Source organism: Mycteria americana, chromosome 7, assembly GCF_035582795.1.
Source record: "Mycteria americana isolate JAX WOST 10 ecotype Jacksonville Zoo and Gardens chromosome 7, USCA_MyAme_1.0, whole genome shotgun sequence".
Taxonomy (NCBI): domain Eukaryota; kingdom Metazoa; phylum Chordata; class Aves; order Ciconiiformes; family Ciconiidae; genus Mycteria; species Mycteria americana.
In genome coordinates this window covers 41,332,280-41,353,027 of record NC_134371.1, presented here as the reverse complement: position 1 = coordinate 41,353,027, position 20,748 = coordinate 41,332,280, and the positions used below count along the sequence as shown (strand labels likewise).

Below are 20,748 nucleotides of genomic sequence, written 5' to 3'. Positions count from 1 at the left end.
ATACAACCAGCTTGATGTAATTCCCACTCACAGAAGTGCTTCTCCCTTACCAACAATGTCACCAGACAGCTCCTAGCCTTGCTTTTTAGGGGTAGTCTCAGGAAACAGACAAAAAACAGGTAGAAAAATTGTAATTGGACAGTAAGCATTCATGCCTGAGCATGAATTTGCTTAGAGACATGGTGTAGTGGTGGTCTTGGCAGTGTTAGGTTTATGGTTGGACTCGATGATCTTAAAGGTCTTTTCCAACCTGTATGATTCTGTGATTCTGTGATGAAGCAGCCATGACACCTAATCATTAAATTATCAGCCGTGAAACCACAGTATGGCAACCAGAGCATACCCACCTCTGAACAGAGGGAAATCGGGTATTTTTAGCAGGCTTCAAGATTGCATTCAAAACTACAAAGATTAAAGGACATACTCAGATTTCCTTACATTGGTGACATAATTCTCACCAATTTCAATGAGCAGCCAGGCAGGCGTGCTCAGCACTGGGCTTACACTACTCTTCGAACATCCGGATCGGAGATGCCACCAGAGCGTGCTTCAGTGCCGCTCAGGGCAGCACACCTGCGTTTCCTTCCCAGAGAAACCAGCCCACAAAGGGACAAAGAGACATTAAAGCGTCAAAGAGACACTAAAGGGTCAGATTCCATAGTTTAGGCAAAATCACCGACAGTATGAACAATTGCAAGCTCTAAGGATTTTTTTATGGATTAGAAATGTAAAATTAAACCTTTTTCTTCCCTGACTCTAAATGTACTAATCCTGTCTTAAGGCAAATAATAGCCTGGACGACCTCCTCAGATGCCGTTATGTTGAACTGATGACAAAACACTTGAATTTTATTCAATTTGCAATATTGTGGAACTCCAAGTCAACATTTACTGAACAAAACAAAGAACTCAATAAAAATAAAAAAAGAAGCAAAATGAAATAGCCAGAGAAAAAAATGCTTTAATTTATTGTTTGGAGAAACTTTTACTGAGATAAGTTTTTTGGCTAAGTTAACTAAGCAGCTATAACTTTGAAGAAATAGGAAGCTGAAATGGTAAAAGGGTACTCTCAGAAAAGATGACTAAAAATAACAATAGAGCAAATAAAGGCTGTAAAACAAAGCGATAGGGAAGTTCCAAAAATACTTATCTGCAAGAGCAAAACAACATGACACCAGCTTGTGAAAATATTTTTTCAGGACTGTCATGTTATATATTAAACTTTTTGACATTTTGTGACTTGCTACATCAAGCGTAGCTGTCGGAGAAGGGATTTTAGCCAACCACTTTGAACAGATGGGAGCCGGCAGTCCTGCATTCCTGTCTCCGTATCATGACTTTTCCTAGGTCTAGGGACACCTTATGGCCAAGTGACTGATGTCTCCAGCTCTCCGAGGCCCCTCTCCCTGTAGTATCTGAGAGCTCCACCATTTTAGCGTAGCTAATCTTACTCCACCACCACTACAAAGGAACACAGGTTTCAGCTTCACAGCATAAATGAGGAACTAAAGGACATACGCACTGAGCCAGAACTCATAGGAAGCTTACAGTAGGGTAGGTAAATGGATGCTTGCCTCCCAAATCAGCTTCCTTGCTACTAGACTTCCTTTGCCTTTCTTTCTTCCAGAAAGGCTGACAGGCACAGGAACTTTTCAAAGGGAAAAAAGCCACAGTAACTTCTGAAAAGAGTGTGTCCTTTTTCTGTTACTAGTGGAATCTTACAAAAACACATTAACATGTTTTACTCATTAGGAATCCACTGGCATCTCATGAAAGCTCTAAAAATGTTCTTGAAAACAATTCAGATTTTCTGTTTTGTTCTCTCTTCCACTTTTTAACATTGCTGAAGACACCAGCACGGAAACAGTTACTACTCAGTCCTCACCTACTCACTCCATATGGAATACTGTGAGGTCATGTTCTCATTGTCATGTCTATAGCAGCTCAATGGGATGTTATACATCAAAGAGAATGATACAATACAGGATACCAAGAAGCAAAAAAGATGAACTCTCAATAGTACAAATCTTGTTGATATTCAGGCATCTTTAAATCTAAGGGACTGTAGAAACAAAACAGATACAATACATGGGAACATGCCTAGAAGTACAATTTGTGTGCAAAATTTCCCATGAATATTTAACATTTTTTAAATGTGAACACACAAACAGGGAAGCTGTGTGCAAATACCACATCTGCCTCTGCTGGTTCCACCTGTAGAGTCTCGTAATTGTAATTTAATATCCTGCATGGTACATGAAAATATAGCGGCATTACTGAAAATTAACATAACACTAGTTTTTTTTCCAGAGTGAAAAATACAAAAGATCACCATCTGTTATCTGCAGGTTTGATTATACTTCAAATAAATAAACCAACCTCAAGAACTGCATTCCAGAAAAAACACAACATGATTGCTTATGGAGAAGACCAGACAATTGGACTAAAAGTGTCATTTCTGAATCGTTTCACACTCAGGACATATCTTTTCTAGACCAGGCCCATTACTTGAAAGTCCAGCAGACATCCAGCTGTAACTTTGCTTACTCAACAACTTCTTCACTTTACTATTATCTTTGTTTCCAGCATACTGGATTCCTTTACCCCATATATTTCAGGGCCCAGAGTGAACTTTCTAATGCAGAAATTACCTTTACATTGTCCATAGGTGTTTCTTTAACTGCTCCCATCACAGAATAACCCTAACATGAAAATGCAGGAATAGAGTAAGGTATTTGAAAACATACAAAAGGAAACAGAGAAGTGCCAAATAAGTCTGAAGACTTATCCAGTTGCGAGTTACTGAGATTCCTGTCCCACTAGTCCTGAAGCCTGGGCTGTCAACATTGCATAGGGAAGGTTTGATTACCTATAAAACAGCAGAACTATACAATCCAGGGCTGACAGGTGAGTAACACACAACTGAAAATCACAAAGATGGAACTTTCTAGTTGCTTGCTACAGTGGAGGCAATACCAGTAGGTTTCCCTCTAGAGTGGCTGCACATAAAAACTGCTCGCCATCTGAGAAAACTCAACTGTTAGACCTCAAGATGTATAGTATCTCTTGCAATTTCTTAATACTAAGAAAAGGTTAAATATTTATCTCCAGCAAACCTGGGAAGATTTTAAGGGCAACCACCGTGACACATTACAAACACAGTTAATATGCATGCATATATATTAATGCATATCCACATATTAACCATAAGCATATACAGCTTTTAGACTAAGCTTGATCTGGAACATTTCAGTAGACAAAGATGTACTGTATGTGCATGTGATGTTTTTTATACATAGACAGAGAAAATACAAACCAAGATTAAATGAAGATGCATTTATTCTTGCCAAGATGGGAGGAGACAGAACAGCAATTACAGAGCAGGAATATTAATGAAATTCTTAGAATTGTGCCTATAAGCCACTTTAGTCCAGCAAAGAACACAAAACCATGTTTAACTTAAGCAGTTGCACTGAAATGAGTGAAGCTACTCACAGACTGAAAGATACAGGAATATCTTTTTTTACAGAGATTTCAAACAACTGTGCTTATCATCTCAAATGTTTGGGGTTTTTTGTAAACTTCTGGTCTTTTTAATAAGATGCAAGCAGAATTAAAGTGAACATTAAAAATCTGGAACCAAATGCAAATCAGCCCAATTTTATTCCATGAAAAACACAAAAGATTCAATTCTTAGATATTTCTTATTTGATTGAAAATGAAATCATACAGATTTCATAAATAGTCACCTACAATGAAAAAGGGCGAAAATAACAGAATGCAGGTACTCCAAATATACATGCACAATCGGGAAAGATAATCTTGGATGAAACTCCACTGTACGTTCTCTACTTATTCAACCTGCAACTCCACTGTATACACACTGCTTATTCAACCTTAGTCTTAGTCTACCATTTTAGACACCTGTAATTCCACAATGGCTGGTTAGAATATATGCCCTATTTTTCATATAAGAAAGCTCTACTAGAAGTTCCGCAAATCATATATTTTAAAGAAACAAAAATGACCATCTGCTCTGAGTTAACAGCAATGACTACTATTTTCTATCAAGGCGTGCCATTTAAGATCAGTCCAATGTGAATGCTAATTAAAATTAATTACACATGTCTCTGAAGATTTTTTTTCTTAGTATCCAGAAAAGCCAAAGAGACAATCTCTGAGGCAATGTCATGAAATAATAGCACTTAAGGATTTTACCACCTAACTCATGGAAGTGGTCTCCCAGAAGTATAGGGATCTTTTCAAGTTCACATGCACAAATATACACACACACAAACACACAATTTTAAGGTGAAAATGAACAGAAGACGTACTGATCAGTACATAGCCAAGCCTGGACAATGAAGTATCTAAAGTTCTATATGTAATCCAGAACAGAAATGCAGCCAAAACTAACATCACATAGGCCAAAATCAGCAGTAGTAACAGTAACTGACACTAAAATATTCCATAACTCCCTGTGTTGAAGAAGGTTTGATCCTTTCCATGGTGAGGGATGGAAGTCTGTTTTGGAACCTGCCTTGGGGCCACACAGACACAAAAGCTGCTCACAGCTGTCAGAGCCCCATCACACACGGAGGGAGCACGTCTTCTGCTCCAGTCCTGTGCTTCTCTAGATGGGGAAGCAGGACCCAGACCTTGCTGGATCACAGTGAGCAAGCAAGGCGAAGCTGTCCTGCAGGCTGAGTCAAGTTTACCGGCCATGACTAGGCCCTTGCTTACAACACCTATGTCTCTGGTAGGTGTCACTAACATTTCAGATCCCACACAATCACTTACGGAATTTTCTTGAAGTACAGTGTTAGTATGATATTTAAGGTATAGATTTGGCATTGCTGTTTCTTTCCCCCAAGAATCCCTTTTTGCTCTGTAATACCAGTTTTAAACCTCAATACCTGCACCACCTATCCACCATACTATGTTTTATTTATCATACAAAGAATTCTTGTCAATAATGACAAAAAGGAAACATTCCAGAAAAAAACCAACTTTTTTTTCCTTTTTTTTTTTTCTTTTTTCTTTTTATTTTTTTTTTAAGGGAATGGACTTGGGAGATAAAGGCTAGTTATTCCTTGGGTTTGTATGTTTTTCCTATTCTTAAATATTATACTCACCAGCATCTTAGAAGTTTGTTTACAAATGTTAGCAGCTTTTTTCTGGATTAAATTTGTAGGGTTTTTTTAATTAAATAGATTCTAATTCTTCCATTTCTAACAGAGAAGACTCTGAATAGCTTACAGTCCAGCTCTTCCTGGGGCTTAGCTGAGTAATTCAAAAACAGTAACTAAACATACATCTCATCTTAGGCTTTCTCCTTTAGCCTGGCTTCCATCCAGCACCTCCTCTGACCCGGTCTCCTTTCACTAGTTCCCTTTATTTTGGCTCTTGCCCAATTTCCCTTATATATGGATAGCACTTAACCAGTTACTGTCCATAAGAAGATATGCAGTACTTAAAGCTCTAGTGCATTTGGAGTCCCAGAAAAGGCTTGTGCTCCATCCCCTTCTAGAGCAACACTCAGCCAACAACATGCACCCAAAATAAATACTGTCATACCTTTCACTGAGTAGACAGAGCGTACTTTCCCGGGTCTTACTAGACAATGCAGTTTCTTGTGCACCATGATTCCTGACAGTCAGAGTGTACGCAGGAGCCAGTAGCTAAAATTTATCATCTGACAGTTCTATTTTCAGTCCTAGTGTGTGCCCTCAAAACTTCCTTTTGATTGCTCTCCCCTTGACATTCATCTGTTTCTCACATTAAGGATCTGTTTCTACAATGAGCCTGCCCCAGACAGTCAGCTGTCATGCAGGGATGGTAGGTTCTGTCACACTGCTTCATAATTATTGACAGGCATTTAGCTCTCAGGAACCTATTCTTGTGAAGGCAAACAGGAACAGTTCTGTGCTTTGAATTTGCTCCTCACATCCCCCTGTCACACAGAACCATAGAGGTGAGGAAAGCAATACCATTATTTGGTTTCATCTGGATCCTAGTTGGGCAGGAAAGTAAAAGACAGGGAGATTTGGTGGGATCTTCCTCTGCAAGGAAGGGAGAATTTCACACACTGGTTCTGCTTCTTTGGCTTCAAGGAAAGGAATGAGTCTGAAGAGGAACAGAGCTTCCTGCATAGGAAAGACTACTGATAAGGGACTCTCCACCAGGTAACTCTTCCTCATTGTATGGTTGCTACTCTCAGTATTGGTAGGAAAGGCCTGAAAATTCACCAACTCAACAAACACTTCAGCCTACTACCATTCTATAACACCAAAAATCTTTACCTAGAAGAATCTCTTCTCCCACTAAAGAGAAGGAATTAATCTCTCCAGACTTGGAGAAGAGGTGGAAAGGAAGCTTTTTCTCTGCTTGTAGCAAAAGAAGAGAGTTTTTACTCATTCCTCCTTTACTTAAAAGAGAAGTAGTATTTAGATAGAGTTGTAATACAGTAATACAGTTTATTGACCAATAAATCAGGAAAAAAGTGCAACTACTCTACTGCAAAGGCAAAGGACTACTTCAGAACGACACAGAATCTAGTAAGACAGTGCCATTTGGATCCTGTAGTCAACTGGACAAGATCATGACAAATAATGACTGATTGCCCTTCTTAATTAGGGAGAGATGGGACCATTGCATAGATCCTTAAGGGAGGCACATTTAAGACTACAGTTCTTGTCCCAGACTACAGTACTTAGCTAAAAGAAAAAGCACCAATCAGCAAATAATTTTTACAGGAAATACATGGGGAATAGGCAAAGTGTTTGGAATGAAACCCTAGAAGGAAAGTAAACTTTCTGGGATAGGCAGAATTTTCTTTGTTCTTGAACTCTGCACAAGAGTCTTACACATTCATCAATGAGGACATCGCAGGTTAATCTACTGTACATAAGCACAGGCACTGACAGAATCTTCTCTCCTCCATTCTTAGCTCTGCCTAAGAAAGTCAATCAGCAGCTACATCTACACAACTTCACTTTATGTTCTACAGCACTACTGCAAACGCTAGGTTTTTCCTACAGTGTAATTATTTTCAAATACTTTTAATATATTTGATCTCTTTTCCAGTCTAAAAGACTTGCCAGCAGTTTACTGTGGAGGAGAAGAGGATGGTTAACACAAAAGAGCACTCACTTTCTTGACAGCTTTAGGTTTAGACACGTACTGCTTGACTCTACAGCTCAACTTCTGTTGCTTAAAGGCAGATTCATGTAGATGGACACGGCCAAAAATGATCCAGGAGTCAAAGGGCACTCACTCTAATATACTTTCTTTTAATAACTAGTACTGCTAAGGTAAGTAAACTAGGAGTCCATCTCCAAAGGTCTTCCATGGTGTCTATAAATTAAGTGGATGGGCCCATTCAAAAACTTTAAATAAATTACTTAGTTTGCTGAAAAACAACACTCACCCCCCGATTCTTTAAGCAATACTATATCTGTTTTCCTTTTTTTTTTCTTTTCCTTTTTTAAAAAATTTTAATTAGAAAGTAACAGGAAAAGAATGTAATTATTTCACAATGCAGCCTTTTCATAAACATACAATTATGTTCATTTCATGAGAATTTATCTTCACTGTGAAATCAATCATCACAGTCTCCATTTACTATACATTACCAGGTCACATTTGATTCCTGTCAGAGAACTGTTGACTTCTGCAGTAAATCAAAATGACAGATATTGTTAGTTTCCTTCTGCATCTATCCCCAAGCCTCAGCTAACTCAAGATGGTTTTTCCTTCTATGCAGTGAAATGAGCATTTTCCTGGTAACTATATTTCAGAACTGGAAAGGTTTTCATAAATGGAAAAAATGCAGTGCATAATCCAGGAAACTATTGAAATGTACAGTATCAGAAACATATGGCTGTAGCAAATACCTATGCAGTGAGGGGCTGGGAATGAAAAAGAGAACAAGCTTATTAAAATTCTTCTCCTAAAGGGATTTTGCTTGAAAATTAAAATACTGTAATTGAACATTAAGAAAGTTCGCATAGTCAATGAAAAAAATGCTGCAGATTATGAAAAAAAAAAAAAGATACGGAATAATCTCCATGCTATCATGGAAGCTGGAACAGATGATTTTGCCTTTGTTCTTTAATGATCTACATCTTAAATAGCAAAATGGTTCCATAACCAGAACCCTCAGTGGGCAAACTCAGAAAGAGAAACCTGATTTCTTTCTTAATTGCTATGGGTTTTTTTAATTAAAAAAAAAACGACCACCACCGCCCCCCCAAAAAAACCCCAACCAACCAGAAACTACGTTAATTTTCACATGCATTTCAAAAAGCAAGCCATATCCACACACACACACACAACCCCCCATTCAGAAACCAGAAATCAATGGATTAGCATAAAGTAAAAAAAAACCAACGAGACTCCTTATTTCAACAGATCTTTACGGACTCCCTGTTTCAGTTTCCCTAAGAATCTGGGACAGGGAACACAGTCCCCAGTTGAGGGCCAGATCACTTTACTCAAGCCCCAATATCCCTTCTTCTGCTGACACAATCTATGAATTTAGGAGACAGTGGAAAGCGATACTAAGCTTGTTTTGACCAATTTGTGCCAGCAGGCAGATTTTTAGAAATATCAAAAATCAGCTGTTTTATAGTAACATAGGAATTGCTGTTATAATTAGAATTCAATAAACATTTCTTCAAGAACAAGTTCTGCCTCCTTTTAAGCTGGAAGACTATCTTCATAAACAGCCTCTCCCAAGGCAAAGTTATTTTGTCATCTTATCACTGTGCTGTCATGTCTTAACATGCTCATCAGATATAAGGATGTTTTTAGAGCAGCTTGCAGATGCTGGAGGGTCTACTCACAGCCCAAATGGGCAGGGTTATTACAGACATGGCAAACATTTTAGACATCTGATTCTGAAATCCTTGCTGTCCAGTGTGTATGAAGATTCAGTGAAAATGTGAATGTGCAGCTATATGACACCCAAATAAATCCCAAACTTGCCAATGGAAATGCATGCTTCTTTTGGATTTTCACAGCAGTTCAGTGATTAATATTTAAGATGATGAAAATTTTCAAAGCCATTAGCCAAAACAAAGGAGAAACAATGAGCTAAAATTAACAGATTTCTCATGGAAGGAGCTTAATATGTACAGCTGATATCAAGCCACCAGGACAAAGTTATCTTTCTTGACTGATGTACATGCAATGTTGGGACAATTCACACATATCTGTAGCAGAATAATCAGAATTACATTAATTTCCAGCATCTGAAGATCATTTATGTTTTTAAAAACATGAGAAGTTTTTCAAAGCTTTTTTCTGTGCTCCAGAAATGCAAATGGTCAAGTGTTTGAAATCTTATTCCCAGCCAAGTATGTGTGTGACATACTTTCAAAGGGCATCTCCTGGCAGACAATGTCCACATGTAGGCTAGCTGTCAGCAGATGTAGGCAAAGCCTTCATGGGGTAGTTCAGAGCGAGACTCACATTGCATCCTCATGTTTCTGAGGCCAGCAGAAACTTGACAGAAATCCTGTGCTTTGCTTTTGCTTTGCAGGAGGGAGAGGCATTCCTTGCCTCTGAAAGGGCTATCTCTGGCCAGTTCAGGAGCAACAACAGCTGGCTCTGCAGGGAGCTGCATCCAGCCCTCATCATCTTGAACAACATCTGAATGTATTGCCAAGCTTTGGCGATGCGAGGGGGCAGCAAGTGTGAAGGGACTTAGCAGAAAAGAAGAGGAAAACAAGGGCATCTATCCACGCTACCCTACAATTAATTTTACTTATTTTCCTGAAAAAGAACTTAGAGAAATTGCACCTCATCTGCTCAAATGCAATTCCACTGAGACAACTGCAAACGCAACTTTCCTCTTCAGTGGGGGGAAAAAAAAAAGTATAGGTCACTTGTATGTCTTTAAGTGTTGTCATGTTTCCTTGACTTATTTGTGCACACTAATCTGAATTGGCTGTGCATCAGGAGTAGGCTTCCATAGAGTACCCACACCACTTAAATCAGAGGATGGAGTCTGAAAGGAAAAGTATGAGGCAAACACTACAAAGCAAAAATTCTAATTAATTAGTGAAGCAGAGGAATCTTATTTGTTCTCCATTCAGCAGCATTTAAACCCAAACAAACAATACAATGACTCCCAAGATTACAGACAGGCAAGATTTTCCACTGGAGAAAGTGAAAAGCAATGACGCTTTTGTGATTTACACCAGTTTAATCTGGTCACAAGGTACAGAAGTCATGAATGTTTTGGTAAGCCTAGATGATTGCCAAACAAAACAAAAATAGGATCAGGAGATGATTATTCAGCCATACAGAAGAACTAGATGACTAATCATGGAGCTGTTTCACTCCATGAGTGACTAGGAGGACACTAACCTTTCATCCCATGGTTATGCAACAGCAAAGAAGCAGATAAATCAAGAGTATCAAGATCTTTGTTCACTCAACATAGTGGAAATACCAGAACTGCACTCCCAGTTATTAAAATGCTCAGCTAGATACAGTTTTATAGAAGTATCTGCAGAATAGCACATTTTCTTACCTCTGCTCTGTGTTAAACAATGCAAAGATATGTTTGCTAGACATGAAGCTCTTTTCAACATCTCGCACTTTCAAGTTGTCCAAAGGAAGCATATACTTCTTCTCTTTTTCCTAGAAACAAAATAGATTAAAACAACACTATATGAGAAGTCTCAAAGAAGCCTGATCTCAGCAAGCTCTGTTTAGATGGTAATGCCTTCAGTACATTTAATATCATAAGGGAATATCCAAAATTGAAATGTCTGCTTATCTTTCATAGACATACCTGCAACAGAAATGAAATCTCAATTCCAGTTCTGTTTTTCACCGACCGTTTTAAAACATTTCCTAATAAAAAAATTCCATCTCAAACATATAAGCATCTAAATTTTTATTCTTCATTCCTCTGAATTCTAAAGAAAAGCATCAGCCTTAACTAAAATGAAATTGTCTAATCAATATGGAACTCTTCTACCATGTCTGCATAGCAACTGGAGTAACCTGTGACAAAAAATTAATCTCTATCTAGAATTACTATTATTAATTATTTAGGGGTGGTATTTGATGATCCCAGGGATAAATTTTCATTCCTCCAGTGGAAAATATGAAAATCATACAAATCATACAAATCAATCATCAATCATACCATCACCGAGGTTTTATACATACCATATAAAACAAAACCAGACTCTAATCTAACCAGCTTGTTTCTCCACACAGGAGGAATGATCTATTCACTCTTGCTGTAGCCAATTCCTTTTGCATTTCCATCACAACTCTCATTTACAGCACATTCTCACTTACAGCATAATCACTATAATTTCACCTTTTCTAGGTTTCTTGCTTCCTGTCACTCCAAATTAAGGACTACTAACACTCTCAAGCTACTTTATGATGTCAGAACAAAAAAACCCTAAGATTATTAGCTGTTCCCGTTGTGTTACACTTCCTTGAAGTCCCTGTACTGATGGATAAACCAGGGCAAACCTCTCCATTTTGCTTTGCAAATACACCTGATGCTAAGTAGAAGCAATCCAAAGACAAGACGGGCAACACTTGAATCCTCATACCCCTATTCTGGTTTTGCACATCACGATAACATTTCTGACAAGGGCACTAACACCATACAGAGTTTAACAGCTTTCAAAGGCCATTAAGGTACTGTTAAGTCTGGTGCCATTATCATGGCAGCAATGGAGTGGGGAGAGGATTTATACCCTGGAATTTGTGCAGCAGATACCAAATGGGGTTACTGTGAATTTGGCTACCCAATGACTTTACGGAAGTTCAATAAATTACCAAAGGTGGAAAGCTTAGGATTCCTTCACAGTCCCTTATCTGCCAACATGAAGCAAGACTGACTAGTCTCTGTCTAGCCATCACCAGAACTAGCTGTAAAGTCTAGCACCCATCCCACTTGCTGGAGAATTGTCAACTGGGACATCACTTACGGTGGTTGGCTCCAGTAAGAAATATGCATGTTATAATAGTTTATTGTATGCCGTAAAACAGGGCAAAAGGGACAAACCAAACTAGGACTCATTTTTCTCAATACATGTTTCCCAGAAGAAATACACAAAAGTAACTTCCACTGCACAGAACTGGAAGAAGTCCTAGCTAGCCTGAGATGTGTGTATTGTGAGGGCAGATGCAATTCAACTTGGCTAAGCTTCAGCAGATTGCAAAACTAAACTGGATGAGAAGCTACCTAAGAGTGAAACTATAAAAATACAGTGGCGTGTCCAACAATGGCTCACTTTCCTAGAGAGCTTCATAACAGGCCTCAGTAGAGGAAAAAGCATATTTCAAAGGCCCTTCTAGAAAAGCATGGCTTCTACTGTCTTGTTTTGTTGAATTAAAAAAGCTATCAAATCCAGGGTGGGAGTATTACATAAAAAGTATCTGATGGATTTTCAAACTGCGTCTAGCTTAGCCATCCTAGAAATTATTATCCACAAAAGATCATACATATGTATATTCTTCACTCTCTCATCTAACAACAGTTCTGATGAAGGAGTCTAGATCTGTGCCAGTCTATAGCTATTTATCACAGTTCATATCTATATTCTGCTTCCAGGGAATATATACTTTCAGAACCTTTGGGGCTCTCCCTGAAGGGACAGTATACTGTCATCCATTCAGTAAGTATTACCACTGAGATAAATAAAACTAAGCAAAGGAAATTCATAATTTACCAATTAAAAAAAAAAAAAGTAAATGAAACTAAATAAAGAACTTATAGATCAAATATTTATGTACAAAAATTAGAAGTATACTGTCCTCTAATACTGATTTTTATTGATATGATCTGTTTTGATATTATAAACTTAATAGTTTATAATAGTTCTTATAAATAGTTCTGTTAGCATTTAAAAGGTAACAATGTGTTAGCTTTGCTGCCATGACAAAATGACACACATTTGAAAAATATCCTAGCATATAAATTCAGGATAACGCATATTAAACTTTGTATTAAAAGCAAATAATTTTTTCCAGTTGAAAGCTGGACTGCATGGTAACATAAGATACTTTATTTTCTGTTTCAGACATTTAGGACAGGTTATATATTAAAAAATAATTTGGGGGGGGAGGCAGAAATATCAATGTTATTTATTCCATTATAACTAAGAAAAAAAACTAGATATGCATAATTTTTATTCTTTAAAACTTATGTTTCACTATTACAGAAGATGCTTATAATGATTTACTATTCAATTACCAGAAATTTAAGAAGTTTCTGATGAAGTGTTTGTTCTGACAGACACTATTTACTGACAAACCAAGCAACCACAGATGAGTAAAAATAGAAACCGATGAAAAAACTATACTAAGAATCTGATTGTCTAAACAAAAATTCCACAAGCAGGAAAGTTTTATAAATGTTTGATGCCAAACTGTGAGAAAGTGTTTCTTCTGTAGCCACCAGGAAAAAGGAAATGCCTAGTGAAGGCTAAGAAGTGGTTGGTATTTATTTATATGGCCTCCTACCCACATGCTGAGACAGAGCAGTTTCCAAGAAAGGGAAATCATAGGGTGCCTATGCTTGAAGCTAACAGAGACAGCATGTCATATATGAAAGATCAGACCTAAATTCTGCTTAATTCCAGGAGAAAGGTATTACTGCAACATGAAAGCGTGGCAGCAAAACCCAAGGAACTTCCCCCCCGCCCCCCCAAACAAAGAGGAAAAAGTATATATAAATGGAGCATGAGCTAATTCAACAGCAGATGAACCCAACATCATTTCAGCCTTAGCTCAATTAATATTAGGTTATGGTAGGGCAAAAAAAGCTCCAGCCAGGACTATCTGTGCATGTTTCCCATCCTGAGAAGCTGACAGCATAACAGGGAATGTATGAAGTCTGGGAGGAATGGGGCTAGGCACACTTCTACAAGTGACAACGTGCACATAACTGTGGGTCCAGTTTGTCCCCCTCAGCATTTGTTCTTTTTTATTTATAGATTTTTATTTTTATAATGGGGCAGAGAACTTAAGCATGACATGAGGGGAAAAACCAGCACATGCTGATCTCATGTAGAGACTTTGGCTCTCTTTTTCCTATACAGAGTAGAGAAGAAGGAAAAAGTGGGAGGTAGCATGGCCCATTCCTGTCTCTGTGACATGAAAAAAAAAAAAAAATCCCCATAATGCACCTTAGAAAAACAAACCAACCTGCTAGCCTGGGGAGGCCTTCCCACCCTTGAGATGATGTTTCACCACTCGTGGGCATAAGTAGCACTCACATCCTTAATGGACTAGTTCTGTTCTCTGACAGGCAAGTAAGCTGCCAGGAACTGACAGCATGATGTAAATATGCCATATTACAACTGCCCCTTCCTTCTGCAGTGTTTAAACGTAGTAAAAATAAATACTGCTGAAGTCCAAAATGGCACAAGGGATGCAAAAAATACAACGGTGGCTCCCCTCCCCCCAGTAAGGTCTCAGCCAGCACTTCCAACCTAATGAACTTCATTTCATTTTCAGCCAGGGGCAAAAATAATTCTCTGCTTTTGGAATTTTGTAGGCTCCGTCAGAGCAGCAGAAGAAACCTTGGACACAATGTTAGCTAACTGGATTATAAGGGGAACAGAATTCCTTTGCTTCAAAGAAAAGAGATTGTTAAATTACTTCAGCTTCTTCCTGTTATCAAAGGCGATTCTCATTTTTGTCACTTCAGGATGGCTACTGCGCAACAGCAGCATGCAAGACAAACTCTACTCCCCATTTTGTATCCTGAGGAACAGAAGCAAAATTCACGCAGGACATGCATTCATATATCAAATATACGATGCTCAGATTCTGAAAGGCAGGTCTGAGCCTGAGTGTTGGCCTAATCGTACTTTCAGTAATGTCACGGGGAATTGAGCTGGTTTGCTCACCACTTTGTAATGTTTTTTAGAACACCAGTTTCCAATGGGGGTGTGTGTATGTGTGTGTGGCGTCATGACACCAACCAAAACTTGTCAATACCGATTGTGGGGACCACAAGTTCAAAGAAATCAAGCTCCCAACTGGAAGTGCAGGCCGCATGGGAAACGTTGGAACAAAGGCTGGTTTACAGCAGGATTCATTCTGTGCATAATTTGTACTGAAAGTACAACTCTCAAGAGTAATTACTGCACACTGAGAGCAAATATAGGTATCCATGAAATGCCTCTGCCATTAGTATTAGGCATGAACAAGTATGAGGCATTAACGAGGCAAAATAGTGAACTACTTTAAAATCATAAACTAAGGAAGGACAGCTTTGAATTAAAGCTTGGGAACAACAGATAAGAAGGTTGGTATTTCTGCCTCTGAACTAGATTTCCAAACTGACACTGCACTACTCTCTGTATTTGTTTCCACATTAGTAACTCAGGCCTAATACTTACCTGACTCACAGGCATCATGCTAGACCTTGTTTCTGCAAGCAGCTAGAGATGGGAAGGCATCCTTAAGGTATCCTGCAATCAGGGTGCTAAAGTGTGTAGGCAGAACACCAAAGCCAAGCAACTATTTGGCAAAGCAGTTAAGCAGCAGAGGAAGAAAATAATACCAAAATGAAGATGTTCTACAGTATGTACTATTTTAGATGGCTGGATCACTACCCTCATTTTACAGACAGGAACAGACATAAGCAGCAGTTGCTTGTGAACCTGCCGAGCCAGAGCAATCTATATTAAAGAAAGAAGAAGAAAAAAAGTAGGAAGTGTAAGGAAATGCTGGTGGTGGGCTGAAACTATGCCTGTTTTCTCCTGAAAAGGAAAGGCTCAGACTTGTTTACACCTAGGAGGTGCTCTCACTGCCAGTACAGAATAGCCTACTCTGTGGTATTTGATGAAAATGCAAACTATTAAGATGCCTCATAGCAACTTTTATAGTATTTAAATCAATATCCAAGAGTTAACCATATTCTAACTTTAAATACACCCAAGAGAATTTTACTGTGTTTCTATTTCAGTTTATTTTTCTCTCTCAGTTTAGAAAGCCACACAGCATCTTCACAATGGTCTCTGCTTTACCACACTTGGCTTTAAAGCATACTCTGAAAAATGAAGCATGAGATACTTACATATTACTGCAAACTTTTGAAGAAAAACAAAGCAAGTTATTTTATTACAGACAACTTAGCAATGTGGGATTCAGGCCTGAACATGCTCCTGGGTACAGCTGTAGAAAACATAATTCTAAACTGTCTATAAAATGAAGAAGGACCTGCTTTAACAGAAGAACAATGCATACATAAACATTCTAACATTTTTATGAAAAGCATAGCAAAAGAATACTTAATAAGTTGCAGATGAGAAGACCATGTTTCTTCCACCTATGCACATCTCCCTCCAGTCTTGTACAATCAACTCCTACATGGCTTTAGCTGTTGATAATAGAAGCCTGTTGATAATTGAAGCCAAGCACTTTTCCAAGAGTTTCTTTTCTTTGACCACTGAAACCAGATTCAAACCACCATAGATTCTGATTCTTCAATAAAGCCAGCCACATGGGTGTCAAGAAGCACTCTCATATGTACAAATGATTCCCTATGTGCTCCAGTGAGTTTCCAGACAAAAACTTTAGGCAAAAAATGAAAAATTATTGTTGCACTCCCTGAGACTCCTCCACAGGCAGGTGGATTACACCTCCATGATGCACTACCATTCCCCTTCCTGCTCTGCTCTCATCACGTGCCAGGAGAACTCTGTAGCTGTGCTACACCACAACGGATGTACGTTACCTAGAGAGCAGCTTTATTACATGTACCTATAGCGACAAGAATAATCCAGTATAACATATTAGAGAGCTGCCACGTAGAGGCATATATATAATTAAATAGCAACAAAGACACAGAAGAACCATTATGCAACATATAAGAGAAACAATTCTAGGAAAATGCTAAAGAATAAAACAAGAGCTCCAAATTGAAAATCTCAATACAAAAATGTGACAATGGCTTAGGGCGATAAGCCAGACTGTTAGAAGAAAGGAGCACATGGCACAGAGCACAAATACCAAATCTTATATTCACTCAGTGTTAAAAGACTTTATCCTTTGCCATGGTGGAGATAATGAGTTCCTTATACAAATCAAAGCTGAAAATGCCAAACCTGAAACTGCAGCTGAAAAAGAGAGATCTGATGATAGAATCAAGCTATTTCAGGTTTGAGTTATTATCTTTTTATATTTTGCATTTGTAATATCTTTTCTAGGCAATTATGCATACTCCTGGCACTTCCAATTTTTCCCAATCTTTTTTATGTGGTACCTTTTCCCCACAACATATTATTAAAACAAAAAAATTCAAGAGGCATATTATATCTCTGGTGTTTCTTCTGAATTCAACTACATGATTAAACCTGATGCTAATGTTACATCAGTCCTTAGTCTGGTCTTGTCATTCATTTTACAGTGTGTTATTCGTTTCCCACAGTATTTTTCTCTCATAAGAACCGGTATTATATTTGTTTCTGCACTTTCCTTCTGCCCAGACTTCTTCAGGAACAGAACCACAAGATTTCACAACTTTGAATTTTAAATACTTCATCCTTTCAAGAAATGGTCACTGGTGTCTTTCTTGAACGGAGTTTACTATCCTGCTACATTTCAAGACTTCACAGAAGGACACCGATATAGGATGTCTCTACATCACTATTTTGCAGCACAGCTGTCCAACTTTAAGGTTCACAGGGAGCTGAAGCTGCAGCTTGCATTCATGCAGCACACACCAGAACAGAACCTCACAATCCACCTGCTCAGAGTTGGGCAGCCCTGAATACCTCCTTCTCCTCGCCTGGAGGAGAGGATGCGCACAGCACACAACAACGAACCACCAGAATCCTTGAGGAGTGCGGTGCTGAGCAACCAAGCTGGCCCTTAAGTGGGAGCTAACAAACTACTGCACCAAGCTTACTCCATGTGGTTGCTGCCTGCACGACAGTCCCCACATTATGGTACCCAGATAAACAGCTTTCCCATTGTCCATCTCTCATTTCCCTCAATAATGAGGGGTGGCTGAGCAGGCATCCCAGTGTATTAGTGCAGAGCCTGAATGGCTGGATTAAAAAAAAATTCCAGTTATTTCACTGGTACTCGCTGTGCCTTTACATAATCAGTGAATCAAACAGAAGTGTAATAGTTTCTGGAATATATAACACATTCAACATGATTTAAGATTGCCCCTCTTCAAAAGAGGTGTTTATTATCACAAGTGGAAGGGCTGGTCTTTCACTGGTCTGTGCTGTGGAGATGTGCTGTCAGGACAAGGATCGATCTGAGAAAGGGCCTGATGAAGAGGAAATCTCTGTTTAGCTCCTATTAGTTAGGATCTTGAAAGGTCATTTTGAATTTGGGAAATCTTGTCTGGGAAAGAAGCCAGCAATTCCTCTGAAGTGGCGCTGGCATTTAAAATAGAGAGAAAGCCCCGACTGATGAACCAGTTGACAGTCTGGAAAAATTCTGCTGGATGTGTCTAGTGGCTGCTCCGAAGGTAGAGGGGAAAAAAGTATCCTTTGACCTTTTTATCCCTTGCAATGAAGCCTGCTTATGACAGCTTGTTTTTCTCTACTGGTGCTCAAGTTTTTATTTTTCACTTTTCACCTACTGCAGATCATCCAGCAATCACAGTGGTTTGCAGGAACGATAGTGCAGGATGAAGGGCTTTGGTGCAGCATGTCTGTGCTGGCAGAGGGCAGAGTGACATTGACATACCAGTTCCTGGGAGATCCCTCTTTTCAGTTGGGTACAACCTTTCCATTCATACAGTTTACAATTTTGCTTATTACATATATATATATATGTGTGTATAAAAATACTTTTATATATATGTACACACACACATGTTTTGGTGGTGGGAATTTTTTTCTTTAAAGGAAAAGCATAATTCCTGAAACCTATTGTTTTTTAATAGAAGTGCAGCTCAGATTTCAGTCCTGAGAAGGTGATGGTCTGGGTGGAGGAACCTCTCCAGTTCTAATGACCTCTTGCATTAGGAATACTAAGTTAAGACTGAAAAAAACCAGTAAGCTTAACTGTATTTTCAGCTTCCTGGACTCCCTTAACTTGCACATAAAAAGAGAGCCTCTCATTTATAAGCCTCCTGAAATTCCTTGGTAGGTACATGAAGAAGATACACCTTCGCTATAGTACCTTCGTTTTCTGCTGGAAAGGCATTTCTTAAAACTCTTCTAGCTTTTGAATGCATTTCAGTTTCTATAAAATGAACCCTAGAAAAGCTCAAACTGAGGAAGCCACCAGATACTCTTCTCTGGGTACCAACTGAAGCATCTGGAGAGACACTAGATCCTTTGTGTGTGCGCATGCGTGTGTGTGGAAAAAAAAAAGCCTTCAAAAATCAAAATTATAAATACGCAATTAGGTAATTTTGTAAAAAACATAAGCAGGATTTTCCTGAGGCGACACATCTGTCTCTGCAAGACTCCTGAAGATGCAACAAAATACACACACACAAATTAGTTCATGGCATTTATGCTGCCCTACTTGCTTGTTATCATTAAAAGCTTTCAGACAGTAATCAGTTTCACTGTGGTGGAGATTACTGCAAAATGCATTAAGAAGTTCACGCCTGTGGCAATGGTCACTGAAAATATTTTGGAAAGCATCCCAGAAGTATAAGACTTTTTCCAGACATCCGAGAGAAACTCTGCTATGACAAAGCTTCTGGTGTCAAGACTTCTCCCCTACCACCCCTTCTTTTTTTTTTTTTATAGCAGCATTTTTTGAAAGGTACATTTCAGCTTTTTTTCTTTCTTTTTTTATATTTTTTTTTAAGCAAGCCAAGATACTTGGATCATGGAAAACATTAACTTCTGAGACAAGTATCTGAAGATATCTCCTTCCTTGCTCTACATAATATGCATAAATATACTCTGGTTTCTTAATTTCATCAAAGAAAAACTGTTGAATTATAACAAAAGAGTGAGAAAACCACCTGCTTACTTTATCATAACAACATTTTTGGTTTTTTGTAAAATAAGTAACCCTGGGAATGTTCCTAATAAACAAAGAAAATTTAATACACCATAATCATCAAGCACTATTTCTACTTTATATCAAGAACATTACCTTCAATGCTAAGTGACATGTCATCAGATCTTCAAGGGAGTGGGTTTTGAAATGTGTCTCAGAATTTGACAAAATATATCCTAAAATAATCACGGTGATGTGCAGGAAAACCTGCAACCCTCTGCCCTTGCAATTAATAGCTATTAGACTGAAACCTCCTTAGAAACATTCATCAGGAAGACTGTTTCCATGAAACTGTCCCAGACTGAAACACTCCTGAAACTCATAGCTGAAGTTGTTCCTCAAACTGACCTTAAGTTGTCTCTAGACTGTAACTCTCTAAAGAAGAAGTCACTCCTCAGTGTACCTCATCTGCCCCAGTAGGTACTTGAATGTGAGTGGGGACTGCAGACTTTATCATAGCAAACCCTAAACAATTGAACTCAGAAAAAGGAACCTGACAAACATGGGCATGGGAACGTGGAAAAAAAGGTTAGTAGAACATCCAAGACATCATGAAACTATTAGCCTTAAGAACAATCAAGAGCTAGAGGACAGCAGCAAAAGACGCAACATCAATGCATTCTTTAAAGCTACTGTCATTAAAAAAAGTGACTGCAAGGTGCTAGACAGCATTAGTCTACTACTGACTCCTACCACTAGGAGTATGTGCAGAGGGAAGTGTGTGTAGGAGAGCTGCCAAACATGGTAGTTTTCAATCTGCAGATGCTGC

The 20,748-nt window shown here is 38.5% G+C and overlaps 1 protein-coding gene across 4 annotated transcripts in view; it reads right to left on the bottom strand.

The window, feature by feature from the left end:
* Positions 1-20,748, bottom strand: part of DNM3 (dynamin 3) — a 181,622-nt gene that overhangs the window by 58,349 nt on the left and 102,525 nt on the right. For all 4 annotated transcript variants that reach the window (XM_075508053.1, XM_075508050.1, XM_075508051.1 and 1 more), the window contains exon 15: positions 10,540-10,649. In XM_075508053.1, the coding sequence (XP_075364168.1) occupies positions 10,540-10,649 (110 nt within the window). The remainder of the gene's footprint in view (positions 1-10,539; positions 10,650-20,748) is intronic.